At 35.1% G+C, this 26,099-nt stretch overlaps 2 protein-coding genes across 3 annotated transcripts; one reads left to right on the top strand and one right to left on the bottom strand.

Moving 5' to 3' along the window:
* The first annotated feature begins 8,499 nt into the window (after positions 1–8,499).
* On the top strand, positions 8,500–13,169 carry LOC131651726 (pentatricopeptide repeat-containing protein At1g26460, mitochondrial-like). Of its 2 annotated transcripts, none has more exons than XM_058921416.1 (7): positions 8,500–9,232; positions 10,477–10,699; positions 10,799–11,278; positions 11,547–11,753; positions 12,021–12,158; positions 12,244–12,432; positions 12,729–13,169. In XM_058921416.1, the coding sequence occupies exons 1-6, from the start codon at positions 8,631–8,633 to the stop codon at positions 12,427–12,429; spliced, it is 1,836 nt and encodes a 611-aa protein (XP_058777399.1). In that variant the 5' UTR covers positions 8,500–8,630; the 3' UTR covers positions 12,430–12,432; positions 12,729–13,169. The 2 variants fall into 2 exon arrangements, with proteins under 2 accessions (XP_058777399.1, XP_058777398.1); XM_058921415.1 differs by having other exon boundaries at positions 8,501–9,232; positions 12,745–13,169.
* A 7,008-nt stretch (positions 13,170–20,177) lies between these two features.
* LOC131651727 (triose phosphate/phosphate translocator, chloroplastic-like) lies at positions 20,178–23,079 on the bottom strand. Its single transcript, XM_058921417.1, has 11 exons — positions 22,706–23,079; positions 22,537–22,608; positions 22,322–22,387; positions 22,096–22,174; positions 21,715–21,835; positions 21,402–21,610; positions 21,239–21,316; positions 21,050–21,166; positions 20,852–20,951; positions 20,609–20,709; positions 20,178–20,497 (listed from the first exon to the last, which is right to left on the bottom strand). The coding sequence occupies exons 1-11, from the start codon at positions 22,963–22,965 to the stop codon at positions 20,468–20,470; spliced, it is 1,233 nt and encodes a 410-aa protein (XP_058777400.1). The 5' UTR covers positions 22,966–23,079; the 3' UTR covers positions 20,178–20,467.
* Positions 23,080–26,099: the final 3,020 nt, after the last annotated feature.

Here is a 26,099-nt window from a genome sequence, read left to right as displayed (position 1 = left end):
CATTCAGACTTATATCAGCACACTTCAGAAGGAGTGATTCCAAAAGAGAAAGTAGATCAGATCAGAAGAAGTAATCAGAATCTGAAGGCATAAAGTCTACTCTTAATACAGCTGTCATCTATTATCTGATGATGAACACGTATCTGTACGGTTAGTACAAAGCGTGCAGTTGAAAAGACGCCGACCTAGGTAACTGTATTAAATCATTTCATTTACTGTGTCCTCTCTCTCCTAATGTCAATTCTCATTAAATGCATATTGATTTCTTTTTAAATCTTTTAAATAACCCGCTTCATCTTCATTTCCATATTTTTTCTCTCTCTTTCTCTCTCTGTTGTGCATTCACCTTGTTGCATCCCTCTTCAAACCCTAGTTCTTGATTCGATCACAAAGCATTATCATAATGAATCCATCCTCTCGTTCATCAATCTCTAAAGATAGTATCACTTCCACACAGAACCGTTTAAGCAAAAATGATGCTCCGTTGAAAACATGCTTAATACCCACGAAAGAACTGGAAGTTCTATGTGAATCGGCAGTGGACGTCAACAACCTTAAGGCAAATGGCTTTCAGTGTGATGCAAGAATCCTTGAGCAAGGATGGTCTAAATATCTTGATAGATTGGTTGGTCCAATCTATCCTGAACTCGTAAAGGAGTTTTGGGTACATGCAACAGTTACCCCAACTGCCATCATCTCATTCGTGCTAGGGCATGAAGTGACTATCACTGAGAAACTCATCAGAAAGCTGTACAATCTTGATGATGAAGAAGGTTGGTCTGAGTTTCAACCCCATACTGTTGACTGGACTTTAGTTGAAAAACAAATCTCTACGGTTGTTGGAACTGACTCTGCTTTTACGGGCAACTTAAAGCCTTTCTATAAAGTATGGGCTGAGATTATCCTGGGTTCTCTTCACCATAGAAAAAAGATGCGCTGCTCCTCCTACATCAGTCCGACTCACAAGTATACTCTTTTCTGCATTGGCAAAAAGATAGAGATCAACATCTCCCATATTCTATTTGAGAATCTGAAAACCTCTATCTTTGAGTCAAGAGAAGATGAAAGGGCGAAGTATCCTCATATTCCAAGAACAACCATTCCTTTCGGAAGGATGATTTCAGACATTCTGATTGAAAGCAAAGTGGTGGACTCCATCAGAAATAGTAATGCCTCGCATTTTCTTGGAGTAACTCAAGGTCCCATCTTCAATGGTGTTGATCTGTTCGGACTGGAAGTCATTAAGAATGTACCTGTTATGTGCACGAGCTTTCCTGACATTCTGTCTAGAAGAATTGCTGTTAAAGGATTCATCTCTCTGTTTCATAAAGAACTTGATCAAGTTGTCAAGTTTTACTTGGAGGATTGCGTGAGGAAGCAATCGGATGTTGATCCTGCTTGGATCCGTGGCAGAGTACTTCCGTCTAAAGAGGATATTCTGAAGAAGGATAAGAAGGAACGACAGGCAAGGTTGAAGAGAAAGGCTGAAGAAGATGAGGCTGAAAGAGCCAAGAAGTTGAGGGTCACCTATGATCCTGACAAGGTGGACTCTAAAGAACGAAGAGATAAAAGGATCAGAGATTCCTTTCGCAGAACCAGATCTTCTTCTTCTTCCTCTGTACAAATCTCCAGAAATGTCCTTACTCCACCTCCTTCTGTCCCTAAACCATCTTTCCAATCACCTCCATCTGAACCAAAAGTAAACTTCACTCTACCAAATCCTTCTCCATCATCCTCCTCCTCTCCCATACTAAACCCCACACCGTTGAGCATTCTTCCACCAACTCCTTCTGATAATTTCTCCTCACCAATTCCCTTTACAAATACTCCACCCTCTCCTCAATTCATCCCATCTGACACTCCAACATCATCAATCATTCTCTCAGATATTCCCTCCTCCTCAACCACCGCACCTCCACCTTCTATATCTCATCCATTACCTACCAGAAAATCCCAACCCTACTGTCTTCTCTATCCAGACTACAAATTTACCTTCAATCCGCCTGAACCTGAACCTTCTACATTCCTGGAACTCTTCAGACATGAGGTGATTAGTAGTCTAGACCTTCTGAAGGATGCATTCCTAAATGGTCTGGATGATGTTTCTACAAGAAATCTCTGGAGAAGATTTCGCAAGGATTTTCAAGTAGAAGCAATGGGTGTTCAGAAAAGACTAGTGGCTGCTGCCCCTGGTTACCCTGGTTACCTTCTGGAGGAAGATAATGGTATATACTACCATCCTCTCAGAAATTGTGTTGCTGCTGAGGAGAAGCCCTTTGTGGATGAATTGGAAGTATTGAGACTGGCTGCTGCAATGGAAGCAAACCCATGCAGGGACATGGTTATCTGGATTCCTGAGCATCCTGTTCTGCTAGGAGACTTCAAGACCTTATTTGACTTTCTGAGGGAAAACCCTTCTAAGAAAGACCCTAGCTTGGTCATTCCAGAAGTTGTTGATCCACCAGTAGTTGAAGGTCCTTCTGCTCCCAGGAATTTAGCTGCCATTCTTCAGGCTCTAGAGAATGGAGACTCTGAAATTCCTGCTGCAGAGTATGGAGATGCTTCTATGCAAGAAGCAGATGCTGAAGATCATGTTGCTAAATCAGACCCTGTTGAGGATATCCCAGCAAATGACACTTCTATGGAAGCTGCAGATCAACATGTCATTCCTGTGGTTGAAAGCGGTGAAGCTTCTCTTGATGAACCTTCTCGTCTCGCAAGGACTCTAGAAGAAATTCAGAGGAGACAGGATGAGCAAAGCTCACTCAATGAGAAGTATGATGCTTTCATTGAGAGGCAAGAAGGACACAACAACGATGTTAAACAGATGCTGGCCAAGATCTTATCAAGACTAGGGCCATCTTAGATTGAGTCTGTGTCGTTTCTTTCTTTTCTTTGCATCTGTTTTGTTTCTGTGCATCCGATCTTTTCATCCTGTACTTTTGTACCCATTGGTTGAACCTAAATGAAATCATTTTCTTCCTCCATGTGTTCTGTTTTATACATCTGAATCTTTTTATATATTCTTTTTGATGTTATGACAAAAAGGGGGAGAAGATAAATGATAAATGATTTGATTAAATCTATCAGTTGCTGGGTAAAGGCTCCCACACATTCACTAACAAGAACTGCAAGTTCTATATGGTTTAAGTGTTTTGCAGGTACAGAGAAGTGAAGTGAATCTTCAAAGCAAACACTAGAAGCAAAACCATGGAAACTGAAGCAAGCTGAGTGCTGTCAAGCTTCAGAGATCAGAAGCAAGAAAGAAGAATGAATCAGAAGCACTGATAATAGAATTTGAATATCATTGTCTATCCTGTTATGACAAAATTCTATTTGCCCTGATACATATAATGTTATGGCTCTGATACATTATTTGCTCTGATACATGTTTTTTGCCTAAATGCTCTGATACATTTGGCTCTGATACATATCATGTATTTGAATATACATTTTATGTTCTAACTCGTTCATGCTGACTTTTGTCGTTTAGTTTTTGTTCTGTAACATTTCAGGATGTAGAGATGCTCAGATGATGCTCTGGTACATTCAACAATGTTCTGATACAAATCTAGCATGAAGTAATGTTGGTAGACATTCAAAGTTCTGAAGCTATCCGAGGGAAGCAGAAATCAGAAGATGTGAATGTTCTAGAAGATCCAGGAAATTCAAGTTCTGAAGCTGTCCTGAATGGAAGCAGAAATCAGAAGCTGTGAATGTTCTGAAGATCAAAGAAACTCAAGTTCTGAAGCTGTCCTGAATGGAAGCAGAAGTCAGAAGCTGTGAGTGTTCTAAGGATCTAAAGAAATTCAAGTTCTGAAGCTGTCCAATGGTAGCAGAAGTCAGAAGCTATGAATTCTCTGAAGGCAGAAGCTTATATGATCGTCTCTACCGAAATAATCAGGGAAGTCTTTTATCAAAGTTCTTCGAGTATTTATTTCAGGGGGAGATTATTTATCTCAGGGGGAGATTGTTAATCTCAGGGGGAGACATATTCATATGCTTATGCTATAGCTGTGTAATTTGACTTTTGCCGTCTACTCTTTCTGATCGCAAATTCATATCATTTATATATGTTTTTGTCATCATCAAAAAGGGGGAGATTGTTAGAACAAGATTTGTTCTTATCAATTATCTTAGTTTTGATGATAACAATAATATGAATTTTGCTTTAAGATAATATGGTACTCTAATCCAATGCAATTTCCCTTTCAGGAAATATATAAAGAGTACGCATAATTCAGCGCTCAGAAGATGTGTCTCAAATGGTTCAGCATGCAACATCAGAACATGGTCTGGCAAGACATCAGAAGATGGTCGAAGCAGAATCAGAACATGGGTCTATGGAAGCATCAGAAGAACATGAGATCAGAAGCACTGAAGATCAGAAGATGGTATCACGCTCAGAAGCACTTCAAGGTCAGAAGATCAGAAGATGCTTTGCACCAAGCTGTTTGACTCTGATGATATTCAAACGTCGTATTCACAAACATCAGATCAGAAGGAAGTACACGTGGCAGACTACGCTGACTGACAAAAGGAACGTTAAAGCTACTAAAGGCTATGTCAGTAGACACAGCGTGAACAAGGCTCGAGGTAGTTGACAAAAGCGTATAACATTAAATGCAAAGCTGTACGGAACACGCAAAGCATTAAATGCATTCAACGGTCATCTTCTCAACGCCTATAAATATGAAGTTCTGATGAGAAGCAAGGTTAACGATCCTGAACAAAGACAATTCAAATTAACTTGCTGAAACGCTGTTCAAATCAAAAGCTCAGAATCTTCATCTTCATCAAAGCTCACTACATTGCTGTTGTAATATCTTAGTGAGATTAAGCTTAAACTGTAAGAGAAATATCACAGTTGTGATTATCGCTTTTAAGAAGCATTTGTAAACTCTTGAATAGATTACATTAAGTTGTAAGGAACTAGAGTGATCAGTTGATCAGTATACTCTAGGAAGTCTTGGCAGTTGGCTGAGCAGGAAGTCTTGGCAGTTGGCTGAGCAGGAAGTCTTGGCAGTTGGCTGAGCAGAAAAGTCTTAGGAGTGAACTAAGCCTAGAGTGATCGTGTTGATCAGTAGACTCTAGAAAAAGTCTTAGGAGTGAACTAAGCAGTTGTTCCCGGAGTGATCAGGTTGTGATCAGAAGACTCTGGAAGACTTAGTTGCGGCTAAGTGGAAAACCATTGTAATCCGTGCGATTAGTGGATTAAATCCTCAGTTGAGGTAAATCATCTCTGCGGGGGTGGACTGGAGTAGCTTCGTTAACAGCGAACCAGGATAAAAATATTTGTGCATTTTATTTTTATCGCTCAAGATTTAAAGTCACACTTATTCAATCCCCCCCTTTCTAAGTGTTTTTCTATCCTTCATGAATGACCTTCCTCTAATATAAATCTCACTCTCTGTAAGAATTACGAAACAACTAAATTATGATAATCTTTGCTATAGTGCAAGATAAATTCAAATGCAATAAAAAATTATGAATTGATATGCTTTGAAAGATAAAAAAATTGTTTTGAAGGACTCTCAAAGTCATGATGTTATAATCATATAATTTTATATCATTGTTGAAAAAATGACATAAAATGATCTATATATGTGCTTCAAGTGGAGCACTATAAGTGAGTAAAAATATATATTTAATTTGAGTCGAATGCAGTGGATATAATAGAAGACAAAAAAGAAAATGATTTAAATCAAGAACTTAAAACTCATCATTTTCCCTTTTTGATTCTGAGATTCTGGCACTTACAATACATATGTAAAGACAGATGTCTCAACACAAATCATAATGTCAAGACAAATGTTATAATATCGGCTGCTAACTGAAAACAGATTATGCATAAAATAAATTGCAGAAAGCTAAACAACACAATCAAATGTTAACCCCGGTTCGGTGCAATGTCACCTACTCTATGGGCTACCAAGCCATGAAGAATATTCAGTATAGTAGTATTAGTTTAAAGCCTAAACAGTCCCAGTTTACAACTTATCACCTAATCACTATTTCTATGCAATTTCTACCAAGGAACCTCCTATATATGAGAACCCCCTCTCACTCCCCACTATCACCACAGTGATAAAAACAATTACAATCCCACAACTGTATCAATATCAGTCACAATCTCAGTGACTTGAAGAACAAAAAAAAATATTACACTTTCCAATAAATAATACTTGATCTCGCTTAAAAGCTTCAATTAAAAACAATACTCAACTCTTTTGCATAAAAGCTTCAAGAGTGAGAAGAATCAGTCTACCTCAATGTATCAGAAGATACATGAGTGAGGAGTGACATATAAACAAAAACACATGAAACTTTAAAGGACTCCCAAAACATTAAACCCTTATTTTCACTCGCGATTTCTATTTGTGAATGTTTGCTATACTTGGTTTAGCAAGACCTTATTTGTAGACTATTGCAGTATGGGCTAAAACTCTGAAACAAATCAAATCTTCTCCTTTTCAATCAACTGCAATAACTTCACAAAAATGAGAATAAATCAAATCAAATCAAATCTAAGTTTTCTAAAAAAGTCTCCAATAATCCTTTTTATGAAACTCAACCAAATCTGCATTGTCCCTAAAAACTCCATGATTGGTTGCGCTTGTATGAGTGTCTGAATCTTCCAAAATCTCATATTTTTCAATCAAATCTTCAAGGATTAAAAACCAGTATGCACTATCATCATGTTCTGGTATAACATGTCAGAACATCTGTCAAAACTCATGACAACAGAACCTGTCATGACAGTTGGTCAAGATGTTTCCACATCTTGCTCAACATCAGTTATGAACTATGTTATAGAATAATTAATGTCAATCATAAAACCATGGAACTAACAGATTCGAATAAATGATTCAAGTAAGTGATTTGATTAAAATAATCATGTGATCATAATCATACTAACATAACCAAAATCTAGGATTTGAAATGAATTTTTGATTCAGATAAGCATTTAGTTTAACTCGTTTCAAGCTTGTTTCTTATTCCAATCAGAAAAGTTTAAGATTTGAATCACACTGAAAGTAGAAAAATCTATTTTTCACATTCATTTATTGATTTGAATCATGCTTATTATTAGTTTGAATCACACTAAAAGAGTATGTATTTTAAGAAAAATGAAATGTTTGATTGAACTTAAGGTTAGTATGATAAGATTCATGAACTCATGTGTATCTTGACTCAAATAATTGACTAATTTAACTCGAACTATTTTGCAACAACTTTTATCTCTGAGTTTAATTTAATGCATGTCAAACATGATTTGATGCAAAACATGATTTGAATATGTTGCACTCAATTCAAAGATATGCATAAAAATCTAACTTTAAGGAGACTCTTAACCAAAAATAATAAACTATAAGATAGAAAAATGAGACAAGCAGTAAAGTTGAAACCTTAAAGGAGGCAAATCAACTTCAAAAGTAACACAAGAAACTTGTGATTCATGTTGAAATGAGAATTGTAATGATAATTGCACATCGATCCTATTTTATATCTTTTACATAAGTTTAGATTGAAAGTTAAAAAGCAAACCAAAAAGGATCAATTACCATGCCAAACAAGATTATCTAACCTAGGCCTATAACCCAAAGTTAGGCCAAATTTGTTGAACAAGTGGCTCAATTACTGTATGAGAAACATAAGGCATGTGTAAAATATATGGATAATTCACTTGGCGAATTTTAGCTCGACCATCGAATATGAGACAGAACAAAAAAGTCAAGAACATGGAAAATTTGTTGGCAGCTTACCTGACAAATTAAAAGCAACAAAGCAAAGAAGGTTAAGTAGACTCCAAAGCTCCTCTATTCATAGATTTTATGTATCAAATGAGACATTATCCATAAAATCTATGAATAGAGGAGCTTGACAATTCACTAGCGATATCAATTTTCAATAGTAGTTAGTTAATAGTTTGTTAAGACTTTCAATGGAAAAATTGGAGTTGTTGTAATACCAAATGACTGTCGAAGCGACCAACTCAGGAATATGAGATTGATAAAAAATGAATATTTTATTATGCACCTTCTATCTAGCTATCGCCGTCATGTGTAACTAAATTTTTTCTCATTAGAGTTAAATTTTTACATTATTGTGCATTTTACGTGTTTGATGTGATTGTGACGTTATGTCCAAATTAATCTTTTAACGTCTATTATATCTCTATTATGTCTGATATCTATGAGATCCTACGTCTATTATATCTCTATTATGTCTGATATCTATGAGATCCTTAAAGGGTCTCATATCTCTAGACCAATAGTATCTCATAGTTATATTTTAAGAGACATAATAATTGTTTATAACATAATATGTGTACCTATGAGGTGTCAATTCGGTCTCATGAAAAAATTCAAGTATTAACTCATGAAAAAATGTATAAAAAACTTGTTACTAATAGTAACATCTAGTTAGAAATCATAGAATATGTCACATTTCTTTACTAAGCCTATTAGGCCCAAACCCAAATTCGAATAAACCATTTCACCATTTTTCCGATCGGAACCATCCCAAAAAACCGAACCTAACTCCGAACCAAAAACAAACCCTAAATCTGCTAAACCCCAAAACAGAATTCACAGTCACGTACTTCACTCTCTCGAGTTCATTCATCAATGGCGTCACAAATGGCGATCCTAAATCGAACCCGTTCTCTTCTCACAAAATCCAAATCAACCAACATCACAATCAAAGCCATTTCAACCTTCCCATTTCTCAACCAAGAACCCGAACTCGCAGAACCAACCCCCACACCAACACCTTCATCTCTTCCTCCAAATCCCGCTTCCGGAAGCCCACTCTACAACGAGAACTGGCGAAACCCTCTCCCGAAACCCCCATCCTCAAGCTCAAACGCGGTGGCTCCGTTTGGTCTCGTCACGCGCGCTTCACTCTCGGAAACCTACGATTCCCACGCGCTTCTCAACATGTTCGGCGATTGGATGGCTTCGCAACAGTGGCATGATGTGAAGGATTTGTTTGAGGCTTGGGTTAGGTCGTTGGATAAGAATGGGAAACCTAATAAGCCGGATGTGAATCTGTTTAATCATTATCTTAGGGCGAATCTTATGATGGGGGCTTCTGCTGCTGATTTGCTTGATTTGTTGGCTCAGATGGAACATTTTGTTGTTTCGCCGAATACCGCGTCGTTTAATTTGGTTCTGAAGGCTATGCATCAGGCTGGGGAAACGCTTGCTGCTGAAAAACTTCTCGAACGGTTAGTTCTTCGCATTATTTGAATTTTTTGTTTCTGTTGTGGATTGAATAAGGAATCGGTTGAGATCATATGATTTCGTTTAGGATTACAAATGGTGAAAAGTTATTGGTTTTGGAGTGTTTTTGTATTTTCTTAGTAGAGTTTGTTTATATTTTGTGAGGTAGTTTGGAAGAGCATTTGGAAACTAATTATGATATGTTCATAAGCTTAAACAGTTTATAGCTTGTATTAAAGTAATTTAACTTTATGCGATGGTGTGTTTTCAATAACACGCTATAGTGGAATAGAACAGCGGTGGTAGAGTTTGGTGCGAGGGACTCTTTTGGTCTGGAAGCTGTTGTCAACTATAGCGGTTGTTACGGCTGCAAACCACTAGCGTGTTAGGTATTAGGGTTTTGTGGATTTCCTTAAATCTTTTTTTAAATTGTTCGAACCCTTTAAAATCATTCTATTATGTTATGTTATGTTCTTCTTCTCTGCCCAAGTTTTATTGCTAGAAGGTTATTTAACTAATAAGTAGACTGATTAATTTTTTGCAATAGAGGCTATCGGATACATCTCTACAGCATTTTTGGGGGTCAGTGCTGTTCATTGCAACAGAGATTAACAACATGGATTTTATCCATTGTTATACAAAATAGTTTATAGGAATACACTAACTAAACTAACTATTTGTTTCGTCAATTGTTAAATGAAAATTCTTTATCAGGATTTGGTTAGTCTTGTGGCGCCTTTGATTATTTTCAGTATCTTGCCTTTTCTAGAGTCTGGTATAGAGGAAAGCCCACTTGTAGAAGTCAGGCTGTTAAGAGCTAAGAGCGATAACTTTAAAATGAGAACTTCATGTCTGATTCCCAGCTCATTCTGAACTTTTGTTTCTGTGCCAATCTCACTGCATTTGGAAGAACAATACATACAATGGTGGGTGGACAAGAGTTATTCTTTGTCATTTGTTTTGAGGTGAGCCAGTTCCTAATAGCTTGGTTTTTACGAAGGGATAGCCTCCACTTATAAGGGGTTTTGCTTCCTAAACCTAGCCGAATAGGAGTATGGAAGATGCTCTTGCATTTTACCCCATCTTTTATTGTTATTGAGCAAAAATTTGAAATGCCAAGAAGCATACCAATTGCTGATTAGTGTACCTGCCAAATCTAAGACAGAAATTGTTTGTCTGTTTGTATAATTTGTATGTGTGTTAATTGGAAGTTTTCTTCAATATCTATTGAGCTGTGCTTTGTTATCAGGATGCTGCAGTCAGGAAATGAAGCTCTCCCTGATGATGAATCATATGACTTAGTCATCGGAATGCTCTTTTCAACTGATCAGATTGATGCTGCGTTCAAATATATAGATTTAACTCTGAAACATGGTAATGTGTTGTCAATGAATTTATTTATGAACTGTGTGAGAAGTTGTGTCAAACAGGGAAGACTTGATACATTGGTGGCAATAATTGAAAAGTGCAGGGTGAGTAGTTAATCTTCTTGATGCCTAATGTATTTTTCTGTAGCAGACTCACTATCAACTTGTCATTGTTTCAATATGATTTCTCATTGTTGTATGCAGACAACAGATCAAAACAAAGCCCTTTGCCCCTCCTGGAACTTGTGTATTTTTATAGCTGAAGTTGCAATTCGAGAGGACAATAGCAAGTTAGCTTATTATAGCCTGGAGTTTATGGCCCGATGGATTGTTAAGGGTGAACATGCAAGACCTCCTGTGTTGCTCTCTGTAGATGAAGGTTTAGTCGTGGCAGCTTTGTTGACTGCAGGTAGAACCTATAATTCTGAGCTGCTAGGAGCGGCATGGGCTGTTTTGGACCGCTCATTGCGTAAAAAGAAGCTGCCAAACCCAGAATCATATCTTGGAAAGATATATGCCCTTGCATCATTAGGGAATTTACAAAAGGCATTTGGTACTCTCCATGAATATGAGTCTGCTTATGGAGATTCCAATCAAGAAGCTGATGACTTGTTCTGCCCATTTACTTCTTTACATCCATTGGTTGTGGCCTGCTCCAAGAAGGGTTTTGAAACTCTAGATACCGTATGTCTTTCTTTCTATCTAAGAAAGCTATCACTTTGGCCTAACTAATAGGATTCATAATCATAATTAATACAATTCGGTTACTTTTTTTATATGGGCATTTTATTATTGATTAGTTTTCTATAAATAAATATATGTATTTTAGTGTGTATTTACCTAAATTTATATTTATTATACTACTCTTTTGCATTTGGTTGCACAATACATTAAATTGCCACCTTGATATACACATACCTAGCTTGATCTAATCATCTTATGTTGTATTTAGGTTTATTTTCAACTGGAGAATTTAAGCCGTGCTGAGCGTCCTTACAAGTCTGTTGCTGCGCTAAACTGCATCATTTTAGGTTGTGCCAACATATGGGACCTTGATCGAGCATACCAAACTTTTGAATCAATTGGATCTGCTTTTGGGCTGACGCCTGATATTCATTCGTACAATGGGCTGATGTATGCCTTTGGGAAGCTCAAGAAGGTGATGGATCTTGCTTCCTGCGCACCTTTTCTTACACAATCTTTCTGCTCATTCTCTTCACTACCATTTCCCCCTCTTTTGAAATGATGCATTGTTCTTAACTATTTTGCTCATGCTTTCCAATCATGAGCTGTTGATTTCCCCTCACATCGACTTTTCTAAGTCATTTTCCCAATGTATTTAATTCTCTCTTAACTTCCTTGATCAAGCCCCTCTATATAATATGTCAAACCATTAATAACTCGCTACTTAATCATCTTTTGGCAGACACATGAAGCTTCAAAGGTGTTCGAGCATCTAGTAAGTTTAGGTGTCAAGCCTAATGCAAAGTCGTATACCCTGCTTGTTGATGCTCACCTGATTAACAGGGATGTCAAATCTGCTCTAGCCGTGATTGATGATATGGTATCTGCATGGCTCTGTTTTAAAAATTTATGTACTGAGTATATATTTCCTGCAAAGGTCGTTGACTTGTCAAATTTATTTGCAGACAGCTGCTGGATTTGAACCTTCAAAAGTAACCCTAAAAAAGGTCAGAAGGCGATGCATACGAGAGTCTGACTATGAGAGCGATCAACGAGTGGAGTCACTCGCTCGATCTTTGAATTTCCGACTGGGTTCAGAAGTCCGACGAAACATGCTGTTTAATCTTGATTACAGTATGGATATGGCTTGAGTGGTAAGTTTTGGCTAGTTTTCCTGTGATATATAACTTGAACCAAGTTATTTTTATTGATTATGAAAATTGCATTGTAATTGTAGTGTTGTGTATATTTTGGTGTAGAGTCTTGTTTCTTTCACACACTCACAGGTACATACAGGAATAACTGTTTTGAAGTGCTACGTTGCATTATTTTGTTTGTAACCCCTGTCTCATTCCATGTAGTCTTGACTCTGTTCTTTGCCACATTATATAGTTTGGTTTGGCATGCCAAGTGCATATCCAAAGCCATTCTTCATATTGATATACAATAGTATTTCTTTTTGGCAGGTCCATCCCTCTACGATGTCAAAATGAATTATTTTATAAGCTGATCAGTAATTCTTTTATTGCGTCCATTTCCAAGAGAATCCCTGTATGTATATTTGTGGATGATACTGAGGTTTGCGAATCTAGGAATTTTCATTTCTGTATTAACGTGTTTATGAAGCTGGAAGGGCGTTGAAGATGGAATCCGCCTAGTGAACTTCGTGGTATAAGTTTTATTTTGAAATAATTGTAGAACTGGTCCAAATTCAGTAGGATAGAAGGTATTAAGGTAGCCATTTTTGTTTCTTGGTTAATTTTTTTTTTTTTTTGATTTTTGGCACTTCCTACTTTGACAACCCAGTACTTCTAACGACTAGATGCTGCAAGGATATGGAAACTTTGTAAAAGAATTACATCCTAATTGTATGGACCTGTGGTTTTACTAATTTCTTTTGCAAAATAATGGCAACATTTTTAAATTTGGTGCTCAAACTTAAAATGTCAAAAAATAGCTAATAAGTAATAACTATTGTATGTGGATGTATGTTGATGGGAATTGTGTGTGAGAACTTCCACCTTGTATGTGAAAATGTCTCCTCCCAAAAACATTCTCAAGAGCCTTTCAATTTATCAATTTTACTCCTCTCCAGGTTGTAAAATTCTTGTGAGATGTGTCCGTAGTTTAGTTCTTGAGAGGTTTCTGGCATCAATTCATCATCATCAACATCCTTGCTTTTTGGTATCCAATGGTTTTTTTTGCATTCTATACCAAATTTATTAAGTACATTCTATCAAAACATGAAAACTCTTGCTAACCAGTGTCATCGGGACAACGGTTAAGCATTCTAAAAAAAAAGAAAAGATTTTATAGAAAATTTAATATTTCAACTGCATTAAATACGCAAATTATCGAGATAAATTAACTTTTTTAAAGTCTTAATTATTGTCTTGAGGACACTGGTTATCATTTTTTAATATAAATTGATCCATACATAATAAAGATAAAAATTTGCGATCATATTAAAATATGAAACCTTTAATTAAAAAAATACGAAACAAATTTTAAAATATTTTATAAGATCATAGTAGGCTAACATGATTTATCAAAATTATATTAATTGTGAAAGAATTTTTTTATCGCTAAAAGTAAAATTAAACATGTCCAATAACATTAAAATTTGAAATACATATCAAGTTAACAAACAAAATGGTTTACATTTTGTCTTATGTTTAAATCCTTGTAAACATGAATTGGTATTAGTATCATGGAATGTCTCTATTAATTATGGTTGGTGAAGAACTATGCTATGGTCGTGTTATTGAGATTTTAAAATTCAACTATTATGATCAATTAATTGAACAAACATATTAGTTAGATTATTATTCAGTACTCACTCAGTCTCAAATTACAATTTATATTGTAAAAAAAAAGTTATCTTAAATTATAAGTTACGTTACAATTTCAATTTCAATGCAACACATTAATGATATTTTTTTCAATATATACATTCTATCATTTATGATTATTTCTATTTTCAATTCTTTAAATTTCCCTTTTGGATTATATTATAAAATTATATATAACTTGTCTTTTCCATACAACATTAATTATATTTTTTAATTTCCGTAAAATGTCTAAAAGATTTTATAATTTAGGATGGAGAAGGTATTTACGAAGAACACATTCAATATAACGGCAACGTATTATATTGAAGAGTAACTGCACGTGTAGCACCATGGTAAGAATAATTTTGTTATTAAAACTTGTAAACATGTATATCAATTTTAAATCAATTTTATCACACAAGATTCACAATTAATATGTCACAAAATGACTTTAATAAATAATTGGGTTAATGAATTTTTTTGTCCCTCTAAATATTTTAAATTTCGTTTTTAGTCCCTCCAAAATTTTCTTTCAAGAAATCATTCCTCCAAAATTTTCCGTCTGAAAAATTGATCTCTAACGTCAAATGCCACTAACGTTGCTTATGTGGCAGTGCACGTGGAATACATTTTTAATTCTTTAACGTTCCTTGAATGACAACGTGGCACAAATGAGTCCAATTTAAAGAAGGATCCCAATTTTTCATATGCCCTAATCTTCCCAATATTTCATGTTCATCTTCTCCTTCATCTCCTCCCCACTGAAAATCGTGAACCCCATCTTCACATTTTCTTTTCCCACTTGCTCGTTTTCGTCACCTTTATGCTCTTATTCTTCTTCTCCTCTCCAACATCATGTTAACTGCTTCGGTAAAATCTCGAGTTGGGATGTTTTGTGGTTGTCAGGTTCGTATGATGTTGTATCACTGCAAGAATGGACCAAATAAAGGGAGGTTGTTTTGGAGGTGTCCTTATTGGAGGAGTGCATATACGTGTAATCTCTTCATCTGTGATGAAAATTTTGCAGAAAAATCTCGAACTAAAGTTGCACATACGACGAACACGGATTCGGAAGCCATGGCATCTGTGGGATATATGAAGTCCTTGTATGAAGAATCAAGAAAGAAGAACAAAAATTTGAAGACAAAGTTGAAAACAAAGAAATTTCATGGGAGATTGAAGATGTTTTGTCTTGTTATGTTCTTTATGATTAATGTGTATTTTGTTATGAAATGTAGTTACTGAAGTAAGTGTGATGTATTGGATTTAATGTTGTAATGTGTATCTTGTTGTGTCCTTTATGAAATGTAGTTGCTCAAGTAAGTGTAGTGGCGACACATGCTAGTTGTCTGTTTTTCTTACAGGTCTTTGTGTTGTGCCCATATTCAAAGCAAGTCTTGCTCCTATGAGTTGTGTTTGTCCTTTGCCACCTATTTTGGGAAGCCTCATCTGGCTCTTTTCTTCTGAGTTTTTTGGGTCTACCTGGACCTTTCTTAAAATTAGGTGGTAATATGTCTGGGTCAAAAGTCCTTGGTCATTTGTTTTGGACATTAAAAGGTGTGATAACTTCATTGTAGCATGCTAAATGAGTATTCCTATGATAACATTTGTGGACATACTTAACGAGATCATCGAATTTCCTATGAATGGCTGCAACATAATGTCTACAGGGATGCCAACCAAGTCCCAAAAGTTACAAGAACAAGTATGTTTTTCCAAGTCTACAACAAAACTATCTGTGAACATAACATGAGTGACCTGAAAAGTTAATCTACCAGCATAGGTTGGCAACCAATTTGCACTTTTTTCTATCTCCCTATCTAACCTCCTAAGTGGTTTTGACATGATCTCTCCCTTATAATTTTCTAATTTCTCCCTTAGAGTGGAAAACCTACCCATAAGATAGTTCCTAATCCACTCAAACATGGTGATAATAGGTTTATCCCTTTTACATTAAAATTGTTGCATTAAAGGATTCACTAAGGTTGTTCATCAGAACATCACACTTAGAGTATAGTGGAAATACATGCTTACACCACTTATATTTAGGCATAACACTTAGTCATTCAAAAGCATCTAAACTAACCTCCTTAATCTGACTCATCTTGTCCTCATGTACTTCCAAATAGGTTGTCTCTGCTGCAACCATAATGAGATCTCTGTATAGTGTACCACCTCCATACTCCTTCTTGAAGTTAGCATATAAATGCCTCAGGTAAAACCTGTGTTCAAACTCAGGATATTCTTCCTCAAATACATTCACCAGCCCCTATACAAAGGACATTAGATCAGAAATAAACTAACAGTAAACATGGATGAAAATGAGAAATTAATGAGGCTGTAATCATACCTTCTGCTGATCAGACATAAAGCACCAACTGTTTTCATGACCAATGTCCTCAAGAAGTAGTTTAATAAACCAACTCCAAGAGTCCCTAGTTTCATTCTCCACAACCCAAAGGCAAGAAGAAGGTATTGATCATTTGCATCCCTACTAACAACAATCAACACGATACCACCATATTTGTTTTTAAGGTGACATCCATCTAACCCTATGAAAGGTCTGCATCTAACCTGTAATGCTTTCTTAGTATCATTAAAACACATGTAGCATCTTTCAAATCTTGGTGGTGTGCCAGAAATATTCGTATTAAAGGTGTTTCCTCTTGATGCCATTCTCAATTCAGCTCCATATGACTAAAGCATATTGTATTGCTTGGCTGAGTCTCATTCAACAACCTTTCTAGCTAGCTGCCTTGCCTTAAAAGCTCTACGCCGAGTAATTTCAGTGGCAAACCTAAGTCTTACATCAACCACAACTTTATTCAATTTCATACCTGAGTTGTTCTTTAATTTGTCAACAATAACTCTAGAGACCCAATCAGCATTAACATTCTTGTTGAAGAACTTCCTACCACACTTGTGCTTTTGATATAGAGTTTTGATTCTAAAATATGTTGTTCTCAATACCTTAGTGCATAGGACTGTGTAGTTACATTGTTGTTTGTCCTTACACACAACCCTACACCTCTTCGAATCATTTTTGGCAAACCTCACCTCCCTACCATTCAACATATTGTGTTTAAGTACAACCTTCTTAAATTGCTTCAAGGTATTGTTTGATTTCATCAATGTTTTGTTCACCTCATAATGTTGTTGTGGCAGTTAGAACAGTTAGAACGATAAGAGCTGAAATTCGACAATAACCCTTTTTTATTTACTTAAATAGATATTTGATTGAAGTACTCTTATTGTATCATTCCTTATTCATGTGGAATTCATACTTCATCAACAACTTGGATTGTGAGGGACAACATGATATGAAGTTTAATTTCAATTTTCTCAACTGTATTTCTATTATCTCTTCTTATATACACTAGATATCCATCTTGATCAACCACAATTACATCTTGGAATTTCTTGGGATGTACTTGGCACACTTTACATTTTTCATGCACGTGAAATTTTGATTTTTCAACCCACGGGGTATAGACCATGTGACTTTTACTCCAAATTATAAATTACTACATCCGTTTTTTATTATAAGTCGTTTTGACATTTTCACACATATTAGGAAAAATAATAACTATTGTATAAAATAGAGAAATTATAAAAGATTTTACTAAATTGTCCTTCATTAATTGTATGGGAAAGACAAATTAAAATAATTTGAAGAAAGAGAATAATAAATGCTTAAGGGCATAATAGAAAAAATAGTATTAATGATTCATTGAAATTGTAAAACGACTTATAATAAAACACAAATTTATTCTCTAAAGCGACTTATAATAAAAAACGGAGAGAGTATACATTAGGCTCTTTTAAAGGATTAGGGACTTCAACACTAATTATCTTTGTTAAGTTGGATATGGGAGGAGAATGGTCAGCGGAGGGGTGAATAAACCTTCCCCTAAAATCCTTTTCAAAAAGGTTTTAAAAAATTAGAGTTTAGAAAATATGTGGGAGTGGAAGTTTGAAAGAGTTTTACGAATCAAGTTACGCAACTGAATGAATGTTCAAATGAATTCAATAAGAATACAATAAATACTAGTTAATGATGAATCTATTAGACACAACATAGTAACTAATCTAATTTGAGCAATTATGTATCGGGTTCAAGTACCCCTTGTACTCGTATTATTAATATTATCTTTTGCTTATAAAAAAAAAAACCAACAAATATTTTACATACAAGATCAAACACAGACCCATATGTAAATATTAAATCACTATAAACAGTAAAACTAACAATATACAATACTAAAAATTGATTTAGACTGAAAAACATGCAAACTATGCAAAAATTAAATGAGAGAGATGGAGAATATTTTACACCAAACTTAAATTGGTTCGATGTGTGTTCCTCCCCTGCACCTAATCAAGACTCCACGAGCGAACCATTGAAAATTTATTAGTCTTCCACTAATTTAAAATTATTATAAGTGTCTTTTGATACAACACATCATTATAGACAAACTGAAAAAATTAAAGCCAAATGTTAATCAACACATATCTAAATTTTGATTTTCTTTCTATTGTACACAACTCACTAAGTTGCAAATCCCTCAAGATCTTTATTCGATTTTGAACCAACCACCTTGTCTATAGAAATCTTCACTCAATACTACCAAAATTTCATTCTTTGAGTCTTTGAACTGACTAAGGAGTTATAAACTCCAAGACTTCATTCACATCAATCTTTTTTTAATCCTATCAAATTTTTCTTAGAGAAGAAATTGTTTTCTTCATTATATTTAAATCTCCATAATTCACAAATACAATCTGATTCTTTAATCTAAAAACACTACCAAAATTCACAAAAACATTATAGTCTCTAATATACCTTACATTCATCACTCATAGTCTCACTTAGAGCTGAACAATTACAATAGCCGACTTTTTGGCTAATGGTTGAAGATGAAATTTTCTTGAAGAATCTCATACATAACTTTACTTACACTCAAGAAATCAACTCACAAATGAATAGCGTATTTAGTTTTGCGTTGAGTTTTTCAAATGTATGAAAATTTATTGGGTGCAAGTGTGAGTGATTAAAGTCCCACATTGCCTATGAATGGGTGGAATGTTGAATTTATAAGAGAAATGGCCCATTTACCTAACGCATTAAGGCTTTAGGTTGAGATGTGGTGTTTCCCTCTCGTGTCGTCCTGGAGCATTGGTCCCGTTGGTACTCCCGGACTCCCCAACAAAATTATCACGTTTATGTAGAAGCTACTATTTATCGCGTCTGAATTTTTACGGTGGCTCTACTTTTGGACGAAAATGAATTTTTATTCTAGAGAGTTTTTTTCTTTCTTTTATATGTGCTAAAGATTATGCAAAAAAATAGGTGAAAAGTAAGCAGAATGAATGGAGACATAATCCAAAATTAGAATTTGAATCAAATGAAAGAGTGACTTGAATCAAGATGGTATAATTAGGATTCAATAGCTTTGATTTAAGTCATAATTTGATTCATGTGATAAGAGTTAAATAAAACCGTGACTCAAGTCACGTTTCACGAATGAAATTCCAAAATTTTGATTTCATTCATGATTTGAGTTAACCATTACTATGACTCGAGTCAAGATGCCTTTGGTTCAAGTCAAGCAAGACCTTGAATCGAATCAAGTCATTTAGCGCCAAAATTCAGATTTCATACATACTCATGATTCGAGTCAAACAAATTTTTGACTCGAATCAAGCAAAAAAATCTATCTTTAAGTATTTTTACTTGTGATTCAAATCATACATTGTTGACTTTTAATCAATTGCTCAATCTTAAAAAAACATTGAATGGTTTGAACCTAAGCAAGAATTAAGAATATCTATGAGGTACAAAAACTACGACAAAACGATAAATAAAAACTACAATAAAAAAATGAATAGAAAATATCTAAAATGCGGTAAATAAAAGCGTTAAGATTTGTACGTAAAATTTAAAAAAAGCAAAAAAATAGGCAACAAAATAAATAGGCAAACGAAAAATCAGAGTAAATAGCACAAAAAAAAAAGAGTTAGTGTAGATACAATTGGATCAAGATTTATACAGGATCGGTTTAACCACATCGATAAAAAAATCCACATATGATAATACGCATAAACTAAAATCCACTAATAGTTAAATTATACATAATCAAATAAATACTAAAAGGTATAGAGAAAATGAAGCAAAATAAGCTATTCCTGTTATACATCTTCCATTTTTTCTAAAGTTTTCACTTTTAAAGGTACAAACAATTTTAAAGGTACAAAACAATGAAACATGTTAATAAATATTAGATTCTCAGCATGCTTCTCATACCACTTTATTCAATGTAACTTGATCCAATATTGTTGAAGAAAGAAAGAGCTTCCATTAAGATGCAGCCGCGGCTGCAGCAGCTTTCTGAGATGGAATTAAGATATTGATTTATAATAGAAATTTAGCATTGCATCAAGATGTAAAGAGGCATGGTACAAACAAACAAAAAATTGAATTTTTTTTATCGAAGTTTACCCGTTTTTGTTCTTCCAGGTTTGCTTTTATCAGAGAATAGATGGCAACACCTGCAATCGCAATCGCAGTTCCAATGCCAGTTTGTGTAGATATCTTGTTGCCTGCAGATGTTAACATAAAGTCAGAATGTTTGCGTATAAACTATAAACTGTTTTCATAAGTCATCCTATAGAGTTTGTGAAAATAAGCTCAGAATCACTTATGAACATGTCATAACTCAAATAAGTCAATTAATTTAATTACCAAACACCACTATTGAAAATCCAATGACAAAAACTCTCTTCAACACATTTCCAACTGCATGGGTCAATGGCGCAACACGTTCCAAAGTATTAGTAGCAAGCTGAAATTATAACAACATCAAAAGAAATTGTGAAAATTTCACAACATGCACATCAATTTAAGTCTGCAAAAAAGAAAAGTACTAAAACACAAGGATACCTGATTGTAAAGATGGTAAAACATTCCAATCCAGAAAAGATCAGACAAAAACTTGATCAATCCTACTTTGGCTATAGCATTTCTAAATCCAAATTCCATGAGTTGGGGTCCCTCAATCTGAAAGCGTCCGTAACAAAATCAATCACAAACTAACAAAAAATCAGTAGTTGTTGTAGCAAATGAACTTACAAGTATTGCCGGAGGGATACAAAAGGCGAGCGCGATTACTGAGATATACGCGTACACATTCGTACTGTCCATTCCCGTCTGTTAAAATTTGGTAAAACAATTCAATCTAGAAAAGATCAGACAACAATCCAGTGAGCAAAAGTAATGTGGCAAAGGATCTTACCATTGCTTTCTTAGAATATAGACTTCTGTATGTAAACGCTATATTTGAAATCATTGCGCTAATGAAACCAGTCCAATTGAAAGACAGTTCAGTTAGTGATGCCATTGATACACCAAAAACAACAGGGGCCAAAGATAGCCACAGAGACAAGGGAATATTTTGGCCTAAAACAAATTGGGAAGCGGAAGCGTTGAAAAATGGCTCCAGAGCTGCAAAGGGGAAAAAATACAACAGATTGAAATTTATCAACAGATACATACATACATATAGTGTATAGATAAAAACAGTGTAAGAAGTGCTTAAATTTTAATACCTTTTATGGTATGTGTAAACGATACAGCAACAGCAGCAAATGATACATTGGACATAACATGACCAAGGGCATGACAAAATGCAACTGGAGTCAATAGTAACAAAAGCTCCTTATTCATTGGCTGACAGGAGAGGGGAAAAAAACATGTTATTGAAATCTATACTATGACTTCAAAGTTGAGAACTAATACCAACCAGCCGGTTGATCGATGAGCCGAGCAGTCTGCTGGCTGGTTCAATTGTGGTTGGTTCTTAGTCTCTTAGAACCAGATCAAACTACGGTTCGGATGGTTTATTATTCTCAAATCTCTTCGGTTCGATCTCTGGTCATGTTTCAAAAACATTGATTAAAAGATAATAATACAGAGGAAGTATAACTCACTGCGCGTCTTGGTAGAGCTAAACCCCAAGAAACAAGGCAATATACCACCCCAACAAGGAGATGTACAACAGAAACAAAACTGAAAAGAATTTGAAAAGATTAGCATTAACTTAGGGGACGGAATCAACAAAAAGCTACAAAATTATCAAGTGTTAAACTAGAAACAACAGTTATCTTGGTCTAATTATAGTAATTATAAAGTTAATCATTGAGGGAAAAAACATACTATGGATATGGAAAATAATTGTAGACTTTCTTGTTGAGTATGTTGAAAATCACATTTAAGAAGTACCTGCATAGAAGAAAGCCAATTTCAGCAAACATATTGCTAGCTTGCAACCTATGAAGCACAAACACATACACAAATTTCGGACACGACACGGATATTGACACATCGACGCCAATAATAATTTGAAAAAAAAAAAAAAGAGAAATTTTTACCACATAAAGAAAAAGAAACCAGTAACCAATGCAGGAAATTTCTCACCGAAACTCTTTGAGGATATAACTGACCTGTAATTAGACATGAATTGTTAAAAAATATATCAAAATTGAAACACCAGAAAAAATTAATAATCATAGAATCAAACATGAAGAGTGCAACTCTAACCCATTTGAAATTTCAATTTCACTGTCATCAGCATCTGCTGCTAAGGCTGCAACAACAACTGGAAACCTTCTTTGTCTTACTCCCAAGGCCTTCACCAATGGAGAAAACACCAAGCTTGAATCTTTAGCCTCAAAGTGAAGTGTTGGAGACTTGAACAAGACATATCTGGTTGAAGTTGAAACTCTTTTGGGTGACGAAAAAAGTGAAGAAATTTGAGGTTTTTGAAGTGATATGAGAACTGGGTTTGTTACATAAGACATTTTCAAAAGGTAGAATACTGAAATTCCAATGATGTTGTTTGTGAGTGTTTATTTTGGAAACATAATTGAACGTTGAAAACAATGTTGGAAAAGAAAGAGTGTTTCAATGTGGTTGTCAAGTTTCCCTCTAAAAAATAAAAATTTTTGAGATCAAACACTTATAAGAAAAAAATTTGCATTCAAATTTAAGTTAATTAATTAAAACAAATGTAATGATTATGACTAATCTTGAATTTTTTTGTGATAATAAGAAAATAGACAAGAGACGCATGCTGCATGACGTTAATTTTCCAATCAGCACAAATGATGTTAATATAAAAAATAAACTTCAAATGTTTTTAATATTGCCGGGTTTGCCGGCATTTGCCCCATTATTATATGTCTATAGATTACTTATATTATTAGGAAGAAACTTTATGTCTTCATATTAACTATTTTAGGTAAAAAGACGACTTCATAAATAATCTAAGGCAAATCGCTTGCTCATCCAACATTCGCCATAGCATTTTAGTATGTATGAACTTTAGTTTTTGAATTTAAAGTATAAATAGCAAAAATAAAAAGTTTTTTTTTGAGTTAATGTTTCTCTAGACGGATTATAAAGCCGGTGACAAAAATGTCTAAATAGTGAGTGTCACGTAGAAAGACACACAAAACAGATGGGACCTCAACCAAGTTGAGTGCATGAGATTCTGACCTCTAACACACCTTTTATAGTTGGATCTGACTGAACAACCATACACGTAAGACATTGGATCTCATAGAAATAATTTTAACTGTTCTTCCTATATAATGCACAGAGCGGGTTATTTCAATGATTCTCTCATTCACACACTCGAACTATTATATATTTTTATTCACTGACTTAGGCGTTGAAGTGCTAACCCTGCAGATTCACCTTATTCCACCGTATTAGAAGTTCACTCCACCACATAAGACATTAAACTCGTTCCATTTGCGCATATCTCTAGTTCTAGTTAGGAATAATGGTGTCGTTTGTGGTAATTGGCTTCTGATCCTCGCATATCTCCACGAAGAACCACCAATATTCTACCATAATTCCATATTGTCGCTATTGATCTCCTCATTGCACATGCCATCGATCCAATTCTTGTTGCCATGGTAGCATCGAAGGCCACTCATTCGAGCGTCTAACACAACACCATCGTTGCACCAACATCCATAACCAATGCCCTAGATCTGGTGAGGGAGGCTTCACTCCTTCTACCAACAAAGGATGCTCTGGTCCTAATCACTCATCCTACAGTTTCGACGCCAAAAATATGGCACCTCCAACAATTGGACAAGGAACCTTTTAAGCTTTTCCAACCTTTCTACCTCTTATGCAACCGTTCTATGGTGGCTTTTCACCACAAAGGATGGGAGAGCAACCCCTAGAGATATGAGAATTTAACTTGTTACCCCCCACACTTTATCTTGGCACCCCCACCCCGTACTTTTATATTGGCAAAAATGTTGTTCTCATTATTTATATATCCAAAATTATATCTGGTAAAAATGTTTACTTTGAAGTTGTAAAAAACGAAAAATCGGTCCCAAAAAATTTCAAAAATGGGTGAAAATTATGCAATTTTACCAAATATTTAAAAAAATCGATGAGTTTTTATCGAATTTTTTTAAGAAATTTGGTTTTTCTAGAAAATTGTTGCATTTTTGCCAAACTTTTTAAAAAATTGGTGCATTTTTACCTCATATTCTAAAAAAATCTTAAATTTTTGGGGATTTTTTTACCGGACTTTTTAAAAATCCAATGCATTTATCTTGAGAAACGGAATATTTTCGTCCTTGAAAATTTACCTTGTTCAAACAACTCGGGATAGGATTCCCGCATCTTGCTCTCCAACTCCCACGTCATGCTTTCTCCGGCAACTCCTGACCAGACTACTTTCACCAAAGCAATCTCTTTGCCTCTTAGAGTCTTCATTTCTTGATCCGCGATCCGTACAAGCATCGTCTCTACAGTAAGATTATCCCGTACTTGCACATCATCCATATGAATCACATGAGATGGATCTGAAATATACTTTCAGAGTTGTGACACATGAAACACATCATGCAAATTTGAAAGATTAGGCGGCAAAGCCACTCGATAAGCAACATTTCCAACTTTGTCCGAAATATGATACGAACCAATAAAACAAGGAGTGTGCTTCTTAGACTTCAATGCTCGCCCAACACCGGTCACAAGCCCGACTCTACAAACACACGGTCACCTGCTTGAAATTCTAAATCTTTCCTTCTCTTGTCATGATAACTCTTCTGTCTACTTTGAGAAGTTTTTATCTTTTCTCAAATTAACTTCACCTTCTCAGTAGTCTCTCGAACAATTTCAGGTTCAAGCACTACGCTTCAAAAGGTGTCATTCCAATACTAGAATGGTAACTGTTTATCATACGTGAACTCTATCAATGGAAGATAAGTATCCCACAAACTTCCCTGCTCAAGAACACACGCTCTCAACAAAACTTCCAACGACTGAATAGTCCTCTTCGTCTGACCATTCGTCTGAGGGTGATACGCCGAACTCAACCTCAACTTAGAACCAATGCCTCTTGCAAAATCTTCCGAAAATCAGAAGTAAACCTCGGGTCTCTATCCGAAATAATACACAAAGGAACACCATGCAGCTTTACAATTACACTAGTATAAATCTCCGCCAGCTTCGATATTAGAAAGCTGATGTTAATAGTAATAAAATGAGCCGACTTCGTAAGCCTATCAACAATTACCCAAATTGTATCATGTGCTCTCGAAGTATTAGGTAATCCCGTCACAAAGTCTATTGAAATGCTATCCCATTTTCATTCTGCAACTTCCAACGGTTGCATCAACTCTACAGGCTTTTGATGTTCAACTTTCGACTTCTGACAAGTTAAACATGCATACACACACTTTGCTACATCACGCTTCATCCCAGGCCACCAAAACAAATTCTTCAAATCTCAATACATTTTAGTAGCTCCCGGATGAATACTCAAATTACTTTTATGACTTTTCTCAAGAATCACTCTCTTCATCTCCACATCATCAGGAATACAAATTCGATTACGGAATATCAACACAAATTGCGCATCTAACTTGAAATCACTATTCTCAGAATGATCAATCCCAAC

This window comes from Vicia villosa, linkage group LG2 (genome assembly GCF_029867415.1).
Source record: "Vicia villosa cultivar HV-30 ecotype Madison, WI linkage group LG2, Vvil1.0, whole genome shotgun sequence".
Classification (NCBI taxonomy): Eukaryota; Viridiplantae; Streptophyta; class Magnoliopsida; order Fabales; family Fabaceae; genus Vicia; species Vicia villosa.
Note: the sequence above shows the minus strand (reverse complement) of the source record. Positions and strands in the feature narration are given on the sequence as shown.

Excerpts from the sequence above, each read along its gene's own strand:
- LOC131651726 (XM_058921416.1), top strand. The coding sequence starts at position 8,631 with ATGGCGTCACAAATGGCGATCCTAAATCGAACCCGTTCTCTTCTCACA. Across the intron at positions 9,233-10,476 it reads GCTGAAAAACTTCTCGAACG|GATGCTGCAGTCAGGAAATG; the intron begins GTTAGTTCTTCG and ends CTTTGTTATCAG. Across the intron at positions 11,279-11,546 it reads GTTTTGAAACTCTAGATACC|GTTTATTTTCAACTGGAGAA; the intron begins GTATGTCTTTCT and ends TGTTGTATTTAG.
- LOC131651727 (XM_058921417.1), bottom strand. The coding sequence starts at position 22,965 with ATGTCTTATGTAACAAACCCAGTTCTCATATCACTTCAAAAACCTCAA. Across the intron at positions 20,952-21,049 it reads TTTACCATCTTTACAATCAG|CTTGCTACTAATACTTTGGA; the intron begins GTATCCTTGTGT and ends TTATAATTTCAG. Across the intron at positions 20,710-20,851 it reads ATTTTCAATAGTGGTGTTTG|GCAACAAGATATCTACACAA; the intron begins GTAATTAAATTA and ends TAACATCTGCAG.